We start from the raw sequence: 24119 nt of genomic DNA on the forward strand, positions 1-24119 counted from the left end.
TAAGCAACACAAGTCAATCTTTATTGAAAACTGAAGTATTAATACATAACAATTCTTGTTACAATAAACGTGCTTTTAAGAATTTAAACTTGAGCTCATCTACTCATTGAATTGCATAAAAAATAAAAAAAGTATGAATTTTCACAATTGAACTGGCTCAGAATGGAATCTCCACTCTTTGTGTTGATGCAATAGTTCAATGCAGGAGTGAGTGATGCCTTAAAACTTATTCTGGAAGACAACATTGACCTAAACTTAAAAAAAAAGTACCAATACAACTGTTCCTAAGACAGTTTTAAAAAAAGTCATAAAAAGGAAACCTGTGTCTATTTCATAACAAACATGGAGAACTATTACTGGGGCCTCTTGTACTTCCATTGCATGCACTCACTTCTTTAGATCTTAAGACAGGAGGGCAGCCAATAATAGCATTACAATTAAAAAAACCCACTAACAAATCCCTTCTACTTAAAACAAGTCTGTACAGCAGCCAGCTAAAAAAGCTTTCCCAGTTTGCCTGCTAAGTGCCCAAAAGTCACAACCGGTTTAGAAAAGTCATGTTCATTTTCTTGACGTTGAACTTCAAGGCCCATAAATTGTCTAGATTTAAAAATCACAGAAGGACCCTTACTACGTGTGAAATTCAGATGTTTCAGTGTTATATGCAAGCTGCACAAGAGAAGGTTTCCTGTCCCCACTGCTCCTCTCCTCTCTGGTGCCTACAGGACACCTTGCCTGCCCTCAGCCTCCTGGGCAGGGCTCCACAGTGCCCAGAGTGCTCCCAGTAGTGGGAACCAGCTCAGCTCTGGGCCGGCCTGCACAAACTGCCCGGCCCTGCTGCAGCTGCTCCTGCCCTGGGGCATTTCCCTTCCTCACTGAGGGGCTCTGCAGGAAGCCTGGAGCTGACACAGCACAGCAATACAAACTTCTTACTGAGAACAGTGAGAGCGAGCTGGAATCGCTACGTCTCCTACAGCCTTCCCCAGGGCTGAGGAACCTGCCTGGACTGACACGAGCTGGGGCTGTTTCCTAAGGAACACTGCAGACACAGCCCAGGCAGCCCCGGAGCAGGCACAGCACAGGCTCTGTCCCGTGCCTGCAGCCCCAGCTGCAGCATCACTATTGCTCACGTTCCTAAGATGGGAGGTTTCACACACGTGGAGTTATCACTCCTGGTATGAGTTTGGCCCTAGAGTTAGGTGGTGGTGTCAGAGTGCTGTGCTTACCCATTTCAGCAAAACCCAGGGAATGGTGTGGAGCTGTGCTGAAGCACTGGGCAGGGATCCCAAGTCGGTGCTCTTGCCTTGCTGCCCCAGAACGCTCCGTGGGGAGCAGCCAGTGCTAGGCCCAGGTGCACAGCTCTGCACCACCAGCTCTCCTGCCAACACCGGGACACGGTGGGACTGCTGCGTGGTGGTTTGCTTCTGCTTTCTCAGTGGATGGAGCAACACAAGGAGGAACTTCCACTGAAATAAAGGACTTTTTTCACCTACTGCTGCATCTAAGCGTTGAACTTGCATAGTACACTCAAAATGAAGCTTTACGGAGCAGCACTCCTGCGTGTCTCCTAGAAACTCCCAAGAGGAGAGGGCTACAACAAGCATAAGCAACATCTAGTAGTAGGTTGTCTCTTCTCCTTCCTAGTGCTTACTTCACCACCACCACACTGACTAGGGCTATGTGTTTTTGGTGCCAATTATTAGCCATTTTTCTTTCGCTGCTGCTACATTTAAAAGACATTTTCATCAGCTGTTACTGACATAGGGAATACCTCGGTTTTTAAAAAATACTTTATCTAGACGCAACACCTGAAATTTGAATTAAAAAAAATGTCTTGGACTTCTCTTTGTTATTGCTGCAACAGTATTTTCAGTTCCAGGTTTATAGTAATACTTTTTTTTTTTAATCATATAAAGCTGCCATAAAAGTTTTCTTTCTTTAAAGAGAAGCTTGATCTGAAATGTCTCTACTGCACTAGCTCTTTTCATTTGCTGAGGAGCTTTAGTGCAAACACAGACTGTGTTTTCATTTATAAAGGAATTCTAAATAGGGAATGTTCTATAAAAAGCAGGAGAGAATGTTTCGTAAGACCCTCACTGTGTAAACGCCTATTTAATGATGTACAGTTTCCCCCACTGCAGTTTTATATCCATGCTTTCTACTATTTGCAACAAAATACCATTAAGATAGTTATATATACACATATTCCCCCCGTCCCCCTGCACTGTGCTTTTGGTTACTTTTCAGAACAACTCCTGGAGACAGGCTCCAGCCTCCCAGTAGGATCAGAATCGCTCAGGACTGGAAGGTGCAGTACCTTTGAAAAAGGTACAGTTTCTCCCTCCTGCATGAATCCCATAATGCAACTTAGAAAAAAAAGTGCTCAAGTAAGTGAGACTGCCTAAGTGTTATGGAATACTACACGGAGACCAATTCCAAGGTGACATTTAGGAATCTGGAGTTAGAGCAAATATATAGGAAGTTATATTCATTCCTTAGCTATTTCTCCATTGCAGCATTCATGGAAGTTCTCTCCTATGACTTTAGTTCATGGTGATGAGACAGGAGACAGCAAAACTTCCAGGCTGGCCCTCGGAGCTGGTGGTTGGAACCACGCTCGGGACGAGTGCCCTGCCCTGCGTGGTGCTCACTGTGCTCTGCCACACCTGACTGACCACAGCTGCCACTCTAACACACACATGGAATTGTTACACACGCTGAACCAAGCACTACACACTCAACTAAGTTTGTCTGGGATCATTTTCTGCTCCATATAAAAACATATGGAAATCCCTAAGCTGCAGTAAGTGCTCAAGAGTAAGGTTGAAAGTACTAATTCCAACAACATAGTTATGTTCAAGGCATTAGAAATAAGGGGGCCATCCACTGACAGTGATTCATGCAAAATAAACCTAAACTTTATTAAAAAAAAAAAAAGGGTACAAAATACAGAGAGTGCTTACTGTAAAAAATAAAGTTACTGAAGGCTCTAACCACCAATGGGGTACGAAGGTACACACGCCTCTCACCAGGGCAGAGTGCTGGGATGGCAGCACTGAATCAGCACTGGTGCCACCCCAAATCAGCTGCCAAACCTGTACAGGAGCAGAACACCCCAAAACAAAGCATAACTAAGACACACAACTTCAAAAAATTAATTCTGAATGGAAGTTAACCTACAAGAACAAGACAGCCTGATATACCTCTGTGTAAATGCTTAAAAGGGAACAACATTTTATATCCATTTACTGCATAATTTATTGCAGGCAGAATGTATAAAAAAAAATTGCATCTTTCTGGAATTGTAAATCAAGCAGGTTTAAGAAGAACCTTGGTTTTAATGTGCAATATTCAAATTTAAAAATTTAAAATCTTCCTCATAACAATTTTGGTATACAAATGGGTTCCAAGGCTAGCCCTTTATCCCCACAGCATTTGCTTTGAGGTACTTTAAAAATTGAAGTTGCAAGAAAGAATATCACAAATGACTCATTGCAATGAAATGCTAATCTGCAGTCGAGTCTTATTTTACGTGCTTCCAAGTGCAATTTAGGATGTAAAAAAAAAAAAGAAAATACTAAGAAAACACATCAGAAGGCTGTAACCAACAAATTGCTCCTACTTCAATTACAAATATTTTCATGAAAAAAACCCAAAATGAAACTGCTAGTTAAACCCTTTATATTTTCTGGCAGCCCTACTACAGAGTATCCATAGTCCATACTGCAAGTAGACAATAAGGAAATTGTGTTAAAATGATTTGTTCCCCTTTAACATACTCATCAGGCACACAAGCTTTCCTCAGAATAACATGCAGCTGAACTCTGTTGCAGAAAGCCCTTGCACTTCTTAAGTTTCTGGAAAGCAAGCTGGATCAACTGCACATACATTTTTAACTGACTACAACATTCTTTAGGAAAAACAGCACAAATTTGCTCAACTGAGAACTAAAAGGAAATGTTTTTCTACCAGTCTGTGTGGCAGTCTCACTTTGACACATCTTGCATTATCTGAAAGATTGTACTGGACAGAAATCTCCCCAGGACATGCTATTCGTTCTGCAGGTGATATCACCTCCTACTATTCCTAAGAGCCAGTTTTGCCTCAAGGAAGTTTGCCTTATTTACTGGCACACACAGCATTACCTTTGTCATTTCATTCTGATCCTTAAGAAGGTCTGTATAACACTGATTCCATACGATGAAAATGAAAAGGCATGAAGTAAACTAATGGTGTGCGGGATGTCTACAGCTTGTCTGACTCATTTTCCAGTCACTCCAATTTATCAGCTGAATTTGAAAAGAACACATCACTTAAACAAAAATATGCCCCTTTTAAACTGGCAACTCCATCAACCTGGAACAGGCTGAAGCACTCAGCTAATGTGTGTTATGGTATTCTAGAAAGAAACTCACTTTCATGATTCTACCTCGTCAGACCCTGCATACATTACAACAGTGCATTAGTGATACAAGTTGTAAAATACTTTTCGGTTCCTTTGGATTTGCATATGATGGTTTTTGCATCAGTCACTGCAGGTAGATTGAGCAAGCTTTGTTTTTGTGTTTTAACATGCATTCAACTAGATATGGATCAGAATAAATTTATACTCCCTTTTTATCATTATAATTAGCTAAAAAATTGCAAGACAGTCCACAAAACAGGATTTGCTTTAAGACTAACTGCTGGAGTTCCAAGATGTAAGATATGCAGCACTGGAAAATCTTCAGTGATCAGGAATTAGTAGTGTTTAGCCAAGTGTTGAAAGCATTCAGAAGGAAAGTCCTGGTTGGAGGCATGAGGGCTTCAGCACCAACTTTTAAACCTCAATTTCTTGATTGCATATCTCCCATCTTTAAACCTACATTAAGAGGGGGAAAAGAGTGGGAAATACTCTCAATTAGGTGAAATAGTATTTGAGTGTGGCAGAACACACTAACATTGCATGCACCACATACACCAACAAATGCCAACTGTTAAATAATGTTACCCTAGCACTTATCCTGCCACCTAACACGCTCTGGGCTAAGAACACACACATGGACTTCTCTTGTCATGTCCAGTGCAGCTTTCTGCCAGCACCACTGGTGTTTTTCATGTAGAGGATGCAGTATTAAGAAGGTATTTTGTGATAAATTCAATTACCAGCAGTCATGAGTTTATGCTCAGTATAATTTTTACTTCTTATATTCATGTAATGTGAGACTCTTGGCTGAAAAACTTAATTAGAAACGTTTCAGATCTGCAAAAAGTTGTGTAGCATCACAGCAAAATGAGAAATGGTTGCTACATCATTAACTCAAAGGGAATGGTCACGTGCAATCTCAGAACTCTGTACTTCTAACTGCTAAAACAGAAATCCAGGGAAAGTTAAAACAAAGGTAACTTTTATTATAAACTAAACTGAACTAAACTGAAAATCTCAAGTTTAGTTGGTCTGACAAATCATTATTTCAAATGAAGCTGTTTTCAACTTGTGCTAAAAATAACCAAACAAACCAGAAATGAAGGAACATAAAAACATTAGTCCTTGTGCCAGTTTGACACAGATTACAGCCCCAAAATTTGTCCACTTTATATCAGATTTCAAAATTAAACTCCTTTTCTTGAAACCCATGATCTAAATTTTGGTTCACACTAAAAATGCTTTTTCTGTGCTGACTGCATGAAGTCTGAACTGACACTTACCTGAAACACAGTGAATATATGAAATTATCTCAAAGTTACCTGTTTCAGCAGCTTGTGAGGAATATACACCCTCTGAGCAAGGCAAAACACCTTGCCTACATATTTAGCCAATCACAGATAATTTGTCTGTAAAGTCAAATACATTCATTCAGGAATCACAGTACTGCTGAGTTCAACAATTACCAATGATTCCAAAACACTGAATATATTTAATTTCAGATGAATTTTAATAAGGCCAACTTAAGGCTCATTCTTTCATATTTGACAATCACACATCATGAAAATGATTCATGACTTGTGGAGACACAGACCACTCAAGAAACCCCAGCAGGATTTTTGAGTATTCCTGCTCAATTACAATACTTTAGAAGCACCCCCCCATTGTTTACCACCTGCAAATGTCCCCCAAAGAACCCGAAATGCTGCTGTTTGTAAGAAAGATTGACTGCTTTCAATGCCACTTACACTGACTGCCAGGATGATCACCACTGTGGGGGCACATAACTATAGGTTGGTGTTCCTGGAGCCCGATACGTGGGCATAGTGACTGGATGAGGGGCTACTGGAGTTGGGGAATGAGTTGTCAACAAAGTACCTGCAACAAAGAGAACAGTTTTTCACTTAGCAAAAAATTCTAGTAGAGAGGAAAGAAAAAAAAAGGGAGGGGGAGAAAGGAAAAAACCCAAATAATTTTAAAGACATTTACAACTTGCTCACCTTCAAAATTACCAGTATTGTTTGGCACTCCAGTCCCAACCTTATTCAAACCTTTATGCCAGGGGGCCATTTTAGCCCAGTGCATGTTTAGGCCAATGCATACAAAGATATTCATTACACAAAAACAGCTCTAGCAGAAACCCTGCAACATAAGCAGCTCTCCCCACAGCAGGCTTTACGTGGCATTAAGAATATTTGATGGTAGAGATAACTTGACTGATAAATCAGAATAAATTAGTTCTTGTTTGCATTATTACAGATAAGCTTTTTCCCCACAAATGAAGCTCTACTGTTAGCTCGGTTTGCAACACCTAACTCCTCTAGTTTTGAGGTTTCTCAAATTAAATCATGACTTTGACAGGATAGAAACCAGAATCTTGAAACAAACTTATGGCTCTTGTTTTTCAGTTTTTTAGATTAGCATCCCTTGAGTGAACCTGCACTTTTCTTTGTGAGTTAACACCCAGTGAGTAACAAAGCACTCATAGATGAGACTGAATTATTGGTTAAACACCATTCTCTCCAAAACACAACCACCAAAAGACTGTGGCTACAGGAAGCAGATGTCCCCAACCACATCCCACGACACAGAGGACCTGCAGGTAGTACAAACACATGAAGTGTTGTATCCCAAGACAAGGAAGGTCTGTGATATGAGGGGTGAGCCCAGAACACTGCATTTTCCTCAGCTATGCGAGGCTGCTGCTTTCAACTGGCATAGAGAAATGCACTGGGAAGAGGAAGTCACACTCTTGACACTGGAGGAACAAAGGAGAGGAGGAACAAAGGGTGCAAGAGTGATACTCTACACAGATATGAAGAATAACTGCTGTCCTATCATGTCCACTAACTCCCAAAAGAGGATGTGGCACCTCCATCCCTAGAGGTGATGAAGGTACTGCTGAACAGAACAAACCCTGACTCAGCTGGACGCGCTCAGAACACACAGGACCTGCCCCAGTCCCTGTGAGCTGCCCTTTGTGCTCCTGTGCCCCCCGTGGCAGGGGGTGCACCCACCTGCTGACATTGCCATGGTTGTCCCAGCCACCATGCCCATGGTGACGCCGTTGCCCCGCGGCGGCGGGATCGGGGCGGGGTACATGGTTGCTGGCATCCCGTTGGGCTGCACGACTGTGGTGTGGTGGATTACGTGGGGTGGTGCTGCATACAAGGGCTGTGTGTAGTAAGTGCCTTGCTGTTGGAGGAAAAACAGGGCACACGGTTATTGCAGTGTATCTGCTGGGGAGGGAAATGATAGCTTCATTCACAAATGTATCAAAATAAAAGTGTTACTCTAAATGCAGTGAATTTCCAGAGCAGAAGCTGGAACATTTATTGTAACTATTACAATTGTGTTTCACTCACAATTTAGCATTTTGTCCATTTTTAAGGCATTTAGGATGAGATGTGAAGTAGGGACCTTGGTAAATGCTGACTGTACCTTTGACAATAAAGCCTCATTCGCCATTCATTCCCTTCCCTTTGATCCTTTTCATATATTAATCCATGACAGAACTTCTCATTCTTTCACAACTTTTTATTCTGTTGCTTTCAGTAAAAGAATCCAATGTTTTTGGCAAATCCAAGTACAGTAAGCAGGCTGAATAAAACTTGTTACATGCTGATTAATCCTCTTCAGCTACTGCTTACATGCCAGGTAAGTTCCCACTATGCTAAGAAGGCCAACCTTTCCTTAAAGTATCATATGTACTGAAGTGTCTTAATTCTAGCCTTTCTAATAGTTTTCAACAGCTTCCCTAGCATGAGACCTGGTAAACCCCTGAAATTACAACAGAAACTTCGTAACAAAAATTATGTTAATTTTAGATAAAACAAAAATCAGGATATCATAGGTAGTTATAGGATCCAGCACATTTTGATAACTGCTGAATTTAGTGTCTTTCCCAAGAGTGAACACGTTCCCACTAAGTGCTGAGTAACTGATGCAAGAGAGGATGTGAAACTGCACACACACTAAATCACTGCAGTAAGAATTCTTACTGCAGGCAGCCAGAACTTCTCTCCATGCACAAAGAAGTGCATGTGATGAAAGTTAGTTCACAGAGCTGTTCCAGGGAGCAGAGATGCCCACAGAGGCGTTTTGTGGCCCTGTACCTGTGCATACGGGTTCTGCTGGGGGTAGGCACTTCGGACTGGGTACACAGCAGTCTGGTAGGGGTTGGGTGACGACGAGTACGGCGGCACTGCCCCACTGGTGGGTGAACAGGACACCTTGTACGGGGTGCCTGGCGTGTAACCTGCAACAGAAGGGAATCTGCATTAAAACACCCAGCAGCACGCTGCTTCCCAGCCTCAGCTGCAACCATTTTCATACTTCCCAACTCCATAAGCTTCACGTGAGTACTTGCTAAGTTAGTCCCAACATCCAACCACAAGTTCTGTCATTTACCTCATACTGGCAGCAGTTTGGAAATAGGATTTGGCTGTGTCAACCAAGCATGAAAAGGTAACTGTGTACTTGCACAATTTATTTTTCCAGTCTATGGATATGGGGCAAAAAGTGCATTTTCATAATGACACATTAAATACCAGGCAGCACCCTTACACAGGAGGACTTGGCCCATGTGTCAGCCAATCCTCCACACACCCCCAAATGGTACTGGCAAAACACAGTAGCAGTCAACTAACCTGCTGTAGGAGATGATACAGCACCAGAGTAAGAACTCCAAAAGCCAGAGTCATCTAAGGACTTTGTGATGGATTTTCAGAGAACAGAGACAAGATCTGCAACCTCTACTTCAACTTACCTTTATTTCTATTTGTTTTTTGGCATTTTCTGAACTGGCTACAATAAACAAGAAATGCTGTACCTTTAAAACACAAACCTGCAAATTTGACTTGGAAGGCACTTTAGGATCCTCAAATCTTTTTTGAGTATTATGCATGTAGACATACCCTTAAACATCACTTACGAATTGCTTCAGCACTACAGTAAGACTTCAGATACCATCAGAAAATGGTTGGCATTCTTATTACAAGGCCCCCAAAATCAGCCTGCCTTTGTAAATGTTTGGAACTGTTGAATCTTTACAGGGAAAAGTGGCAACTGCTGGTTCAGACCCTGCCCAAAGACAGCTTTTCCATAATTTCTCCAGCCCTCATCAGACAAGGTCTCAGGGTCAGAACAAGGGCTTGAAGAGGCATGGAGGAGATTACTATATATATATTTATAATGTTTCTGCTTGCTACACTCCAAAGATTATTCTATGGCCAGAGTGGGAATATGAACACTCAGCAGCAGCATCCAACAGCAGTAACATTCAGGGTAACAACAACAGGCATGACCTGGGCTGGAGAAAGCATCAAGGCCCTTGCGTGTGCTGCTGTGAAAAGATCTTGGATCTCATGCAGGTCTACCACACTGGGAGACACAACATCCACAGGTACAATCTGGAGTTAGTTGGAATTCAATACACTAGTACCAGTGCAAGAAAGAACAGACACTTGGTAATTATATTTAAAAAGAGACTATCAGAGTAAGGATTAGGTTGATTTTAAACTGCCTTCAGTACAGAGAACAGATCTGAAGTTGTATAGCAGAGAGAATGCTGGCATTTGTGCTGTCAAACATCAGTCTGTGCAAACAGCATGAAGACATGTGACCTTCATTCTTCTTGAAGAAATCTGGGCTTGTTTGCAAATTCATGACACCCTTCAAACTAAAAGCTGTTTAGCTAACAAAGAAATAGGTTTAGTGTTTCTTTTTAATGGAATTTTTACCTTTAAAGAAGCTGCACCACAGCACTTACTCTGAACTCTTGCTTTTAGAGATCCTAAGTATCTCACAGATCCAGCATGCTGAGAAAGTAACTTCTGTTAGTATGGGAGCTATTTGTGGTGCAAACCCCAGCTACAAAATGCTGAACATGAGGAATCACTACAGCCATGTCCTCAGTGAAGCCCACTTTCATTCTAAAAACCCACTGATGCAGCTGCACAGGCAATTTCTCTTTCATTCTTGCAAAGTGGTAAATCTGCACAAGAGGTATTCTGCCCTCCCACTTATTTTTTTCCTCCCTAATATGGAGCAAAGGAGTTAACCGTAAATGAAAATGACAGGCTAAGTCAAAACCACAGTAATTTACGACAGTTACCTGTAAAAAAATACCCTTTTGTAAAAGCAGAGGTACAGCATATTCCAATATTGCTGCATAATAGGAATTTACAAAAGCTATGATTCTACAAACAAGCTGTTCCATCGAAAAGGTTAAAAAATATATTTAAAAAATCCCAGCTGTTAGAACAAAGCACTCCAAGTTGTTATCTGCCTGAATTAGAGAGGTCTGTACATTTTGAACTTTTGTTCACAGCTTGAAGAGCAGCTAAAAATTAAAGCTATTCTTAGTTCTGAGATAAAAGCTCACTTCCTATTCAAAAGCAATAAAGACTAACAGTACTAGTTTTTAAAAAATTAATGACATTCAATGACAGTATATGACTTTTATGCATCTTTATTGCCTTTTCTTGCAAGTAAAAAGGTTCTTTGACTTTGCTATATAGCATAAGATATATTCCAAGATTAATCAATGTGAACTAATATTACAACATGATTAAGTCTAACAGGTCAAGCATCTTCACCAGAATTCCCATGAATTGTTAAATTGATTCCATGCAGCTCGGCCTCAGGTTCCTGATTTGCAAACTGCAGCCTGTTTGTAGACTGGAGCTGCCTTGCAGTTCCCTGAGCCTAGGCTCAAGGCCTACAGCTCCTCCTCAGCACAGCTGCAGGATCTGTGCAGGGCAGCAGAGAAGGCAGTGACACTGAGGGGCCTGACAGCAATAAAGGCAATAATAAAGGCCCATATGGGGCTCTGCCACTGGAGCCAGGAGCTCTGCCTGATGGGAACTGCTCTCCCTTGAACAGGCTCTGAAGCAATCCAGTGCCGATGCAAGCTGGCAGCCCTAGACTGATACTGGCACAGTCGCAACACCCAGCCATGGGACTCATTTTCCTTGTAGCTTCTGGAACTTCTAACATTAATCTGTTTCCTTACTTTAAATTCAAGGCCAAAGACAAGCCAAAGTGTGAGTCTGCACTCACTCTGCCTCTAAGCAGCAAACTGGACAGTGACAGAGGTTGTACCAACTGGAATCCCACACAGTTCCAAGGAAAGCTACACACTTTTAATAGATTCTGCAGGCAACATTTTAGGTGAGTCTTTTGCCTCAGTAACTGCTGCTACACCCTGAAGAGTCTCCTGGTAGTTAATGAAGTCCATCCATTACAAACATAAATTAACTTCATTACCAAGCAAGCTTCCATAGCATAAGCTTCCCAATTCCAAGCTGTATCCTTTCCTACTGCCATAAACTACACGAGGGCATTCAGGGACAAACCTGGTTATGTGCCACATGTATCTCTGGAAAACTGGCCTAACACACGGAAGTGAAAGAGTTCTGAGGATGCCCAGCTCTGCACTAACACAGCAATGTAGGGAATTCCTTCCTGTACAAAATCATACAGGGAGAATACTGTTGTATCAGGTGCATGCTCCTGTTCTAAAGTGGAAATTAAACACTACCAGCCTCTATTGTGTTTCAACAATTAGCATGTTCTACTAGTGAAAGCAGAACTACACAAGAGTAACTTTGGTGAGTGCCTTGTTTTTCATGCCTGTTTTCCTAGGCTCATCCCATTCCCTTCCTTAAATGACACACATGTAAGGGCAGTAACCTAAGTCCTTGCCCTGCATCCACAAGGGTCAATCAGTTTTACCCAGCAACCAGGCTTTCCACACCATCAGCTTGTGCAAGACAATCTTAAGGGCAGAGAAAACCCAGCAAGTTCAACTTGAAAGATATGATTTAAGAAAGGGAGGAAAAAGAAAACTTTTGAGGATAACAGAAGAAAAAACAGGAATCTGGAAACGAACACAAGGATGCAAAGCAAGCAGAACCATGAAGGAAGCAGTGAAGGGAAATGCAATGCAACCCTCAAGGATCATCCAGAAATACAGAAAAAAATCAGCTAAAACCTCAGCTGCTCCCTTCTTGGAAGGTGCATGCAGTATAACCTACGATTATAATACTTTTAATTTATCAGATGATGCCTTATGAGTCACATTCAAGATAATGTAGAACTTATCCCAGAGTACAAGTGTTACTGTGAGCCCCTAGAGCTTTTCCTCATTCTTGCTCCTAAGCCCTTGCAGAGGTCAGGCTGCTGCTGTGCCACCCAGGTGCACGTACCTGTCTGGAAGGTGGGATTTGCTCCAGGATACATGTTGGGGGAATAGGCAGGAGCAGCCGCTGCATAGCCCATGGGGAAGCCAGCTGGAAGAAAGAACACACCACAGGTATTGTCAGGACTGACTTCACTCTCAAAGTTCTCATTGCACACGCTTTCACTGAGCCACGCAAACAGCCCTCAATCACACCCCAAATAAAACATTGTAATCCCCTTCTCCCAAGCTCCCTGGAGGTGAATACTAAGGGAAGAGAACAGCTATGGTTTCACAAGTTTAATTTTTTATTTTTTTAATTTTTCCATTCTCTCTTACACTCCTCTTCCAGCCATCTCAATTGGCCAAGTAACTCTCAAGTTAGTTGGAAAACAAAGTTTTGTCTAACTGTCCTGCACGCCTCCCCCTGGTGTGATGTACAAATGATCCATTAGGATTTTAGCTTTTGTATTTTTCATATATTTGTAATCCTGCAATTCTTTAGGGTAGAACTCTAAACTCCATATATAGTGTTAGCTGCTGTCCTCACATTTTGGCCAGAAAAACCAATTCCTCTCCAGGCCTGGGAATCAAGAACACCTCACTGCCTCAGGCTCCAAGGAGGGTAAACAAAAATGAGTTGGGGGAGCAAACTTGGGGTGAATGACTTCATTACTTGAAGTTGTAATTGTAAGATTAACCCCCAATATGCCAAACTTATCAAAGTGTGAAAAGCTGTGACCCCTGGTCCATTTTTGGGTGTAGCCCCTGGGGAGGTTTTGTCTGCCCTAAATGCACCTGCAGGCCCTTCAATAACTAGAACTGCTTTTTATCCCCTTGATTGTGTCTGGCCTCGGTTTTTAGGTAGCCCTGAAAAAGGCATCGCATACAGGAGTTATCTGAATGGACTTTTTCGCAGAAATAAATCCCTAGAAGTTAGAGTGCCTCTGACTCTCCAGATCAGAGATATCTCAAGTGCAAAGTACAAAGCAGTAGCAACCCAAAGAGCTTGCTGCATTTGACACATATTTGCTACTACACTCGGTATCAAACGAGCTCCCCTTTTTCAGACACACTGTGACAACAGTAACAAGTGATTCACAGAGGTCCTGGCAAAATGACCGTGAAGCACTTCTGCACCACTAACACTGTGATGTACTCCAGTGTAAGGCACAACATAGTATTAGCAAAAGCTTGTTACCTGAAAGACACAAAGCTTGTTCAGATTAAGTGAAATTTCTGAATTAATCATAGTTATTAGCTTTCCCAAGAACCTATTTACATTATTCAAAGCTGTGAAACCAAGTAACGTCTGTATTCAGAAAGATGGAGTTACTACCACATTCTGCTCACTACATATAAAGATTTCAGCTCCTTCAGATAAAAGGCAATTAATATTTGCATACCCATTGTCAGACTCAGAGCTTAGTTTTAAACTGCTGTTCAAACTTGAAGGGTTTTTATTTCACTATGAATCCCAGAGTCCTCAGCAATTACTCCAACAATAAGAATTACTCAGCTCAGGACTATATATGCTAACCCAGTTTTGTAAAGCACTCTGTAAACATATCAAGTGACATACACTTGGCACTACTATTAGGTGGTCAGCATGGAGAAGACTAAGAAAAGCCTTAGGCATAAAAACAAAAGTTAAAAATAACATATCCAAGTTGTACCAACTTTTCAGAGTGTAAATAGCTGTTCAGTTTTCCAGCTCACAAGCTGCTGGTGGAAAGCTTTGGTACGGCTTTACCTTACTCAAACACACTGCACACCTGCAGAAGTGTGTGTGGGAAACGTTTTCAGTCCTTTCTTTCTTTTTTCACAGCTTTAGCTGCACTGTGGAGTACTCTGAGCTACTCAAGAAACAGGTGATTCGTGGAAAATGTAACTACAACAAGCAGCAGTTTTAGCTTCTACAAGGAACTTCCATCCCTATGAGAACATTTGAATATTGATTTCTCGCTGCTGTAAAACTATCCAACAGCCTAAAATAGGTGTAGTATAATATAAACAGTTATTAAATATGCAACAGCTTTAGAAACACATTGCCTTTCAATAATGCATTCCACCTACTGCTGTGTTCCTCACTTTCTATTACCATGCAACCAATGTAAATGCAATGATTCTGGGTAGAGAATCTGCAGCTTTTAAATTAAGAGAAGCAAAGAAGGGGAACTTAGTCATGCAACACTTTTTAAAAAAATCCTAAAATGCAAGTCTACTTTTCATTTCAGACTGTGCTTTGTATTTATCCCACAGTCTTCAAGCCTGCACCAGGCAGCTCAGCAAACTATCTGATGGTGTAACACATTATTGACTAAGCTGAATGTAAGGGTCACAGTTGTGTGAACCCACCCACCGACTGCAAGGGAGAATTCTAAGTAACAACTTTGTAGCACAACATTTAGTGCGCTTCTGTAACAATTCTACTTCAATTTTGTGTTATTTTAGTTATGCAGATAGGCAAATATAAAGTACTTACATAATTTAATATATAGTCCAGTATATATAATAGTAGAATAAAATATTAGAGATTGTAATGTTGGTTAAACTGCTATTTATGAATTTACAATAGTATTTTTTCCTAAATAAATAAAGGTACAAGTCAGTTTAGTACAGACAAGAACCTCAATGCAATATGTAAATGCCTATAAGCACAAATCAAAACCTGGTTAATATAAATCTAAGTTCAGAAAAAGAACAAAGCTAAATATATGAAGTTATATTCAAATAATCCATAATAATCTTTATTTAAGCAAAAAAAAAAAAAAGGCTGGAAAAAGTAACCTATTATAAATACAGAAATAAATGTCCCTTACATTATATCAGTTAGTAAGCCTCTGCTGCTTGCCTTATAATAAGATTGCTTCAACCTTTACAACTCAGTTACAGAGTGAAACCATCCTGCAGGACTTATGGCTACATAGTGTCAGCTTTACAATTTATCACTGCACCATTCCAGTCACTCAACAGACTTAAAAACATTTCAGCATATTTGTGTTTCCCTTATAAATACTGAAGAATTCAAGGAAGGTACACTAGTTTGAGGAACAGGAAAAGTAAAAAATAAAATTAAATGCTTTCGAGACAATCAAGCCAATAAAGAGAATTAATTTATACACCACTATTTAGAAGGAGGAACAGAGAAAAGTAGAACAGGAAAACAGAAATTCTAGTGCACTATCCAAGGTGGAAAACAGATTTAAGAATGGTAGATACCAGTAGGAAAATATAGTACAGCTACCAAGAATATAAACAGTACCAGCACAGAATGATTTCTGCCTCCCAACACAGACACCAACTAAATCACAAAACAGCCTCCCTGTAAAAGCTGAAGAAGTTTAACTTCTTATGAAACACAAAGCTGAGCAGAAAAGACCCTGGAGCCTCTTCCAGGATGGAAACTCCCTTCTGTCAGAGATAACAGGAAAAAAAAGGCAGCATCAAGACAAGCTGCTTGAAATGTCTCCCAGAGGCACACAGGCTTCTCTTCAGCCCTCCTGGATAGTTCTGTCCAAATCTGATTTTGCCTCATCCAAAACTTTTACACTATTGAGACATCAGAAAAAAAGCCTCCTTGCACATACATTAGGAGATGAGGGGGGAAAATCCTCATGAGAAACTAAGTCAATGGGAAGCAGATAAAATAAGAAATTAAATGTATTTCAGTTTCAAAAACATTTTTGGCCATTTTCCTGGTCCCATCTTTGATGTCATGCTTTGGGCAGTCAGAGAACAGAGAGCACGAACAAGAATTAGAGCATAGAAAGGTTAACAGTGCCAGTCAACTGGCAGCAGGAATAGATTGCCTCCTCTTCTTGCAGGCTGTAATTATTAGAACTCCTAAAATAAGCTGCATTAGAAGAGAAACTGAAGTTAGAAATGTAACAGAAGAAATAACATCACTCTTGAAATGTCACTTTTTAAATTTAAAAGCAACCTCATCCCAATCCCAAAACAGATTTACATGAAGGCATTCATAAGTGACTCTTTCTTCTTGACCATAAGCAAAGAGCAGGATAACTGAAACGTCAGAAAATGGAGTTGCTTACCTGGATAACCAATTCCTTTGGCATTTGCATAGGGAACCCCAGAAGATCCAGGGCTATACACAGGATTCATGATTCCAGTAACTGAATCAGGAAATAAAGAAAAAGAAAATCAGTATATCAATTTAATATCAATATCAGTATATCAATTTAAGTATAGGGAAAGCCTGAAATCTCAACAACTAATGTGGAACTGGAAACTGAGGAAACATACTGGAAGAAAATACAACAAAGGAAAAAGCAAACTCCTCAATATTAAAGCTGTAGCTACAGGCAGGAAAGAATCACTGCAGGAAGAAGTTTCAAAGCATCCCAACCGTCAATCAGCCAGAGAATGTCTCAGGAATGAAACATTCCCTGTTGTGGAGCACGCTTTCAAAATATTTCCACTGCCCAGAGCTCCCCCGTGGTGCACAGATCCAAACCCTCTGCAGGGGCTCTGCTCTGCTCGTGCCCCATCACTCAGCATCTCTCCACCATTTATCAATCACTCAGCAGCTCTCTGCCATCAATCAGCCTTGCTTTCCTCCCATTTCTTTCTTGAAGCTCTAGCCAAGGGATGCAAATACTTGTGGTCTATTCTTACTGGTACTTTGAGTCCTTTACCAGCACTAAATTATCAAACACCCAACAGCAGCAAGTGGCAGAAGGCTCTGTGCCTTTAGCCAGCCAGCCCACACCTCTTCCTTTACTTCCTGCCCAGCTCTTAGAGCCCATGACAAGCTGAACGCGGTGTCCAGTCATTTCTGAATGATGCATTCACACAAAAACCGTGCTCCTACTGCCACAGGAGCAAAACCAAACCCCATTTTAAAATGAAACTTGTATGCAAACACCAAGGAAAATAAAATTGCATTCAAGATGCTTCTCAAGTGCCTCATACAGGAATACTGTTCGCAACTACTGTTACAGTATTTTAGAAAAGAAATATTCATATTTAAAGCTCAGTATCTTCAACCATCTGATTTTCTGCATAGACATAGACATACATATACAGGTTTACCACTTCACAGGGGAGGTTTACACTGGATATTTGAACAAGGTGCTTTCCCCAGAGGGTGGCTGGGCACTGAACAGCTCCCAGGGCAGTGCTCACAGCACCAGCCTGACACTGCTCAAGGAGTGTCTGGACAGTGCTCTCAAGACACGGTAGAATTCCTGGGGTGCTGTGCAGGGCCAGGAGCTGGATTGATTATCCCGTGTGGCCCTTCCAACTCACGACATCTGTGATTCCTCCTGCAAGCACCAAGGCAGAAAGGCACCCTGTGAAACCAGATTTTCCTATTAACTGACAATTAGCTGTGTGATAGCTGACACTTGCACTTCCTCTCCTACACCTCGAGATACTGTCTTACTTAAACCAGCTGGGTGTTAAGCAGTTAAACACAGTTTAATGAAATTTGGTAATAAAGTTTATGAAACAAGGAAGTTTAATTACACATGCACTACCTTGGTTACAGAATATGTTATGGCAGGAATCCAAGTGGAGTTTATCAGTATAGCTGCACTGATAAACCTATGGTAGAGTGACTCTATATCGCATAAATAGTTTGCTTTTTAAAGGAACACTAAAACCAGCTCTGTGCCAAGAGAATTAGCAGCACCTACAACATGACAGATATAAACCAGCCATTTGTGCAGAATTAGGAATCAGTAAGTGCTGTCAGAAAGTTTACAATCAGGTTTCACAAAACACTCCAAGTCAATATAAGGGAATTAATTACAAGATTCACCAGTTTCTTGTGCTTCCTCCCCTCACTTCCCAATAATTCTAACTCACATAGAATTGCCTTTTTCATTCAAATTCATACATGATCACACATCAAGAAAATGGAATCCACTGAGCTGCAAACCAAACAAGCTGCCATTTACATCACTTAGAATGAATTAAGTTCCCCAGAGCGGCATGTTTTAATCACCTGACCCACATCAAGCGCCATTTGAAAAAAATCTCTTTAAAAGTGTTCTACAGCAAGCTATACTTCCAGTATAAAGTGTTATATTCCACTGAAGTCCTGTGGAGTTCTAGAAGCATTAACTCTGTGCCATACTCAACAGGTGTATTTTGCTGGACCAGCATTTTCTTTGAGCAAGGCTGCTCTTTTCTCCCACACTTTCTTTAGTGTATCCTTCTCTCCAAAGCCTGACTCTCACTTACTTGAAAACTTTCAGTCTGTTCCCTTTATATCTCCCTGCACTTTCTTCTCACGTGCATTTCTGCTCCTCTTTCAATGTTGATTTTGTCACATTTTGTCTCTAAATTTACAAAATTCTTAGGGGCTCAAGCTTCACTTAGGTTTCAGCATTTCCCATTCATGGGTTTAAGTCTTAAGGAGATGGATAAACCTTTCCCCTCAGATAACACAGTGCTCTCCCACACCCTCACACCCTACAGATGTGCTGCTCCTCCTTGCAGTCCCTACAGCAATTGGGAGAGAAGACTCTGGAACCTTCTCACGATTCTGAATAGCAGTGAACAAAAAGAGAACTGTCAGGTGGAAAATCAGCAAGGGCCTTCTGTGAATATTTAGCCAAAATACACAACCCACCCCCCCAACTATTAGAAACATTAGCAGACAATGACTGCAGAACAACACATGGACATACACTACGGGAGAGGACTTAAAGAGAAGCTACACAAATATGAAGAGGTCGAGAAAATGGATAGAAAATATCAGAAAACACAGACTTGATCTCAAAGAAAGTACAGAGAGAGAGGAAATCCACTTAAGGGGAAAAATCCCTATGACACTGGTAGCCTCAAGATGTTCACTTCCACTTCAAATGAATCCATACTTCCAACTTCACATGTGTACATACACAGGTTAATTCAACTTTGCTGGGACAGGGATGTACTTTTACCACTCCTGCTTTCACTGCTGACAGACAAGGCAGAGCCACCAGCCCACACAAAGGGCTCGCAGTCTGTAACCCAGACAAAACACCAGACCACTTCTAATTAAAAATAATTATTTTTAGGTCTTCTCTGAAGGACCCAACATGTGTAAGCATAATTATGTAGTACTACCCAGTGGCTACAACCATTCCCCTCTTACTGTAATTTCACTTGGAAAGGCATCTGTTATACTGAGATGTGGAACCTTGCAGTCCACTTCCCTGGAATGCTCCAAGTCCACATCAAACACTTCGGAGGACTGGTATAAAGGGAACCCAAAGAATCCCTGTCTTTCAACTGCTTTGCTGGCATTCCCTCCAAAGCATTCTCATGTTAATGGATATGCAAATAAGTGTCTACAGTGCATCATCTGTATATAAATTGCACAAAGCTAACTGTATATGAATTACTCTTTCAGCTGAAATGAAGGCAATCATATTTATTAAAGATGCTCTGATTAAAGACTGCACAAGGATGCTGGGAAGTGCAAACCTTCACCTTTCACTCTTGCCAAAGCCAGGCAATCAAACCTCAGTTTTCATCAGGGCTGTCAGAGCTCATCTCAGTACAGATACCAGGACAACCATCCTCCTCTTAAACCCACGTTTTTGGAAGCTGAGCACAAAGGCCAACCACTGCTAATGCCGAAGCTCCAGCACTCCCAGTTGGATCTGTTTTGCACACAGCTTCTCCTGCTACACTCGGAACAAGCGTGTTTCCAGGAAACTCTCCTTTTAAAAATCATTTCACAGAGATGAATGTAAAACCCCACAGATCAAGGCAAACACTGTGAGACAAACTGCACGCTGCTTTGAAACACAAGTTATCTTCTTATTCCTGATTTTAAAAGCTGTGCAGAAACACTACCAGAATAAGATCTACCAAATGCCTCTTAGTGCTCTTTTTATGACAATTCCATCACAAGAGTTGGGGAAGAAACTCCAAATACCTTGGCTAAAACACACTACTGTGGTCCAGTAACACTTTCCTGCTTGGTTCTTAAGCAGACTCACACACACAAAGCCATTGCAGTGTTTAACATCGATCCATTCTGGAACACTTTCAGAATGCCATTTGCCATGAAATTGCACAAATGACCCAGTTTCCACTTACTGAGTTACTTACCATCTTAATAATGCTCTACATTTTACCCGTTTGACTTCAAGTCAAAACATAATACAAGTAAAACACATAAGTGCCTGGTAGCTGGTAATGTAAAAGAAGTAATTTCCACTGCTAAGGAGCAAAGAAAACAGTTCATGACACTTCACATAACTGACAATTAAAGTCTCAGATACAGTATGTTCTGTTAAAACTTCAGCCACCAGACAACAGGCCATTAATGCAAATCCAAGGCCAAATAACAGCCGTTTTTCTCACAATTAGTTTAAAAAAGGGGCTCATATTATGAAGACCAAGCCAAGGCATCCCATGCTGTACTAGTACTGGCAGGTAGGACTTAATTTCTTCCATTCATCCAAAGACCTCAAAAAAAGTGAGTGAATTTTCCCAGGCAGGAGGAAAAGCCTGTTCAGGTGAGGGCTGGGGTTGATAATAGCCCAGGACTGCAGGCAGCTGCAATCAGGGCTCACACAGAACTGCCACGGAGCTGGCAAGCAACTCCTGCCCTGGGACCCCTCACCAGGCGGGATCAGCTGAGCCGGGATTCTGCTCTGCTGCAGGAGTTCTGGATAAAGGATTGCTGGTTTTCCATCCATCAGCTGGAGACACGTGCCCAAGAACAGCTCCAGTGCAAGGAAGGGAGCAGGACTGGACAGTGACACCACAGACTGAGGCTGCAGAACCACAGCCTAGTAAGGACAGGCAACAACTTTGCTCAGAGTTCACACATAAAGTAAAATACAAAGCTGGAACTCTCATTCCTATGCAAGTCTTCCTCCTCTGCTTGACAACAAGATGTTGTCATAGAGAAGGAATAAGACACCTCCAAGCACTCTTCTATATTTTTGTGTGCATGCCTTCTTTTTTTCTAAGACTGAAAAAGGAATGGAGCACTTTAGGCTTTTTAATCCTTTCTAGAGAATACAACTCTCACCTGCAAGCCTGATTTACCAAGGGTTTGTTAGGGTTTTTTTCGATGTAAAATATACCTACATTAACACCAACACTACTTGTACTGTGTCAGTAAGGACAGAGATAACACGTGAAAGACTCAACAGCTTCATATATCCTTCACAAAAACATAACACTAAGCTCCTGTTCGTGATTCAACTTTATTTGTACATTGTGGCATTGCTCTAGTCTTCAGAACATTACCAAAAACCTTCTTTTCTTCAAAAAAACTTTTCTAAATTATGGAAACATTAAACAAACTGCACTATATTTCTCAACGTCTCCAATTGCTGTTGTTGCCATGGCACAAGGGGACAGAAGTTGCCAGCTCCAATCCTTGCATCTCCTGTATAACTTTGAATTTGTGTGTATTCTCATCTCAAACAAATCCTCAAATCACCAAGTCCTCACTGTGAGAATCACAGAAGCCTGCCTATTGCCAAATTTAGGGGAAGTTAATCAACTACGAGAAACTGAAAAAAATCCAACTGGAAGAATGTAGCTTCACTACATGAAGGAATTGTACTCAGAACTTCTTAGTTAAGCCCCAGAGCTCCACTTCTTCCTAAAATCCTATATAAAGCATTTTTTCATTAAATTAATTTTTCCCTATCACTTTCTGAAATAACAGGAAAATGTCGCTAACCACAACGAACACAGAATTCCCAAAAGCCTCCTGTGCTCGTCGTTTCCAGCCTCAGAGCCGGAGTGAGGAGTTACTGCCCCAAACGCGCAGGGAAAGGGTGCGTTCTTCGAGCGTGGAAGTTTTATGGCACTGACAATTACACATCTCGCAGCAAAATCCCACCGCAGCAGACAGAAAGTCTGCTCACAGGAGGTAACACGCACACTGCGATTCAAGAACAAATCGAGTCCAGCTCTTCTGCCCCTGAGAGCTGGGTGACTGCCCTCACCGAATCCTTGACTTTTTACCTTTCGCGGAGCACTGATTTCACCATTTGGCCGCTGTTTACACGGCTCCAAACGACGTAGAAAAGCACTGCCAGCCCCGGCTGTCCCCTTTTCCTTTCTGCCTGCCCAGACAGCAGCGAGGAGCGGGAGCGGATCGCAGCCCGCAGCTCACAAAGGTGCCGGGCAGCCCGCACACACGGCCCCCACAGCGCTCCGCCCGCAGCGGCAGCCCCGACGCTGCGGATCGCGGACTGCGGCCGGCCGGAGCCCTCATGACGACACCCGCGATTTTTACCAACTTCCCGCCCGGACGATGCTGCGCTGCCATCAGCGACCGGCCCCCCGAGCGCGGGGGCCGAGGCGCGGGAGGCCGCGGGCCCTGCGCAGGTACCTGTTACGGCCGGAGCCCCGCGGCCGCAGGCGGCGCCGCAAGCTCCCCCCGCCGGGCGGGCCGCGGGCCGCACCTGTCCCGGGATGGCGGCGGGCCCGGCGCCCCTCCCCGCGCCCCGCGGGCCCGGCCCGCACTCACCGTGAGCGGCGGCGCTGCGTGCGGGCGGCGCGGCGGGCGCTGGCTGCGGCCGTGCGTGCGGGTGCCCGCGCCTGCGTGCGTGGGAGCGTGCGCGGCCCCGCGGGCACGGGACGGGACGGGAGGGGGCGGCCGCTCCGCGCCGGCCGCACCGCACAACTGCGCACCCACCGCCCTGACGTCACTTCCGCCCGGGCGGGGAGGCGGTCACGTGTGCGGGGGCCGGGGGCACGTGACGGCGCGGCCCGGCGGCCATGGCGGGCGGGGTCAGCCCGGCCCGGCCCCTCAGGGCCCGCAGCGGCGGAGCTCGGACTGCGGGGGGATCTGTCAGTGTGCCCGCTCTGACAAAGGAAAACACCGCGCTGAAAGTAAAGCGGGGTGCTTTAACTGCGCGTGGCAGTGTCCCAGGGAGGCCTAATGAACTCCGGGCCGCTGCATAATTCCACTAAAGCAGCCGCCAGCACAGCCGCCGCTTTCCTCAGCTTTAGATTCAGATGCATAACACAAACCAATTGCCATGTGGCACAACAGCTTACGGTGCAGAAACTGAGGCTAGCTGACACAGCTCTGGAAGTCCCATCTAGTTTTTACACCTATGTTTTAAAGAAAAAATCCTGTTTCCATGAAAACCTCTCCAAGTCCTATGGGGAGCTGTAAAGGACCTGGCCCGCTCCTTTCGGTGGTGCGGTGCCTCTCCTGCAAGGATCAGGAGCCTCTGCCGAGGAGAGAGTGAAGGGCTGTGTGAAGTGAAACAGGGAAAAGAGGGATGGGTGATTAAACAGCCCCTGCGAGAGCTCCAGCAGCCCCGTAAGGCACTCCCGCCTCCTGAAAATCAATGCTTTCCCAACAGGTTTTGTTTGCCCAGCAGGCAAACCTAGGAAACTTTTCTAGACGTTTGAACTGCACTAAACTAAGCAGAAAACTGAAACAGAGGAGCACGGCAAATTAAACCAAATAGGATTTATAAGAGATAGGATTTAAGAGAGAGCTTTCTAACTAATTCTCCATCCTCCAGCTGATGGATGCAGGCCAACCCTAAACTCTTACACCTGTCAAGGTCGTGATTTGATCCT

General features: G+C 42.8%; 1 protein-coding gene across 2 annotated transcripts; it reads right to left on the reverse strand.

Moving 5' to 3' along the window:
- On the reverse strand, positions 1 to 23224 carry FAM168B (family with sequence similarity 168 member B). Of its 2 annotated transcripts, none has more exons than XM_063407983.1 (7): positions 23050 to 23224; positions 16643 to 16723; positions 12616 to 12699; positions 8521 to 8663; positions 7423 to 7600; positions 6154 to 6283; positions 1 to 4861 (listed from the first exon to the last, which is right to left on the reverse strand). In XM_063407983.1, exons 2-6 carry the CDS (start codon positions 16710 to 16712, stop codon positions 6171 to 6173), a joined length of 588 nt encoding a protein of 195 aa, XP_063264053.1. In that variant the 5' UTR covers positions 16713 to 16723; positions 23050 to 23224; the 3' UTR covers positions 1 to 4861; positions 6154 to 6170. The 2 variants fall into 2 exon arrangements, with proteins under 2 accessions (XP_063264053.1, XP_063264054.1); XM_063407984.1 differs by lacking the exon at positions 23050 to 23224 and adding an exon at positions 22912 to 22940.
- Between the last annotated feature and the right edge of the window lie 895 nt (positions 23225 to 24119).

Source organism: Prinia subflava, chromosome 11, assembly GCF_021018805.1.
Source record: "Prinia subflava isolate CZ2003 ecotype Zambia chromosome 11, Cam_Psub_1.2, whole genome shotgun sequence".
Taxonomy (NCBI): Eukaryota; Metazoa; Chordata; class Aves; order Passeriformes; family Cisticolidae; genus Prinia; species Prinia subflava.

Bases quoted from the DNA above. Each gene is read 5' to 3' on its own strand.
- FAM168B (XM_063407983.1), bottom strand. From the start codon at position 16,712: ATGAATCCTGTGTATAGCCCTGGATCTTCTGGGGTTCCCTATGCAAAT. The intron at 8,664-12,615 runs GTACGTGCACCT...CTTCTGTTGCAG, and splicing joins AAATCCCACCTTCCAGACAG to GTTACACGCCAGGCACCCCG. The intron at 7,601-8,520 runs GTACAGGGCCAC...TTCCTCCAACAG, and splicing joins AGCAGAACCCGTATGCACAG to CAAGGCACTTACTACACACA.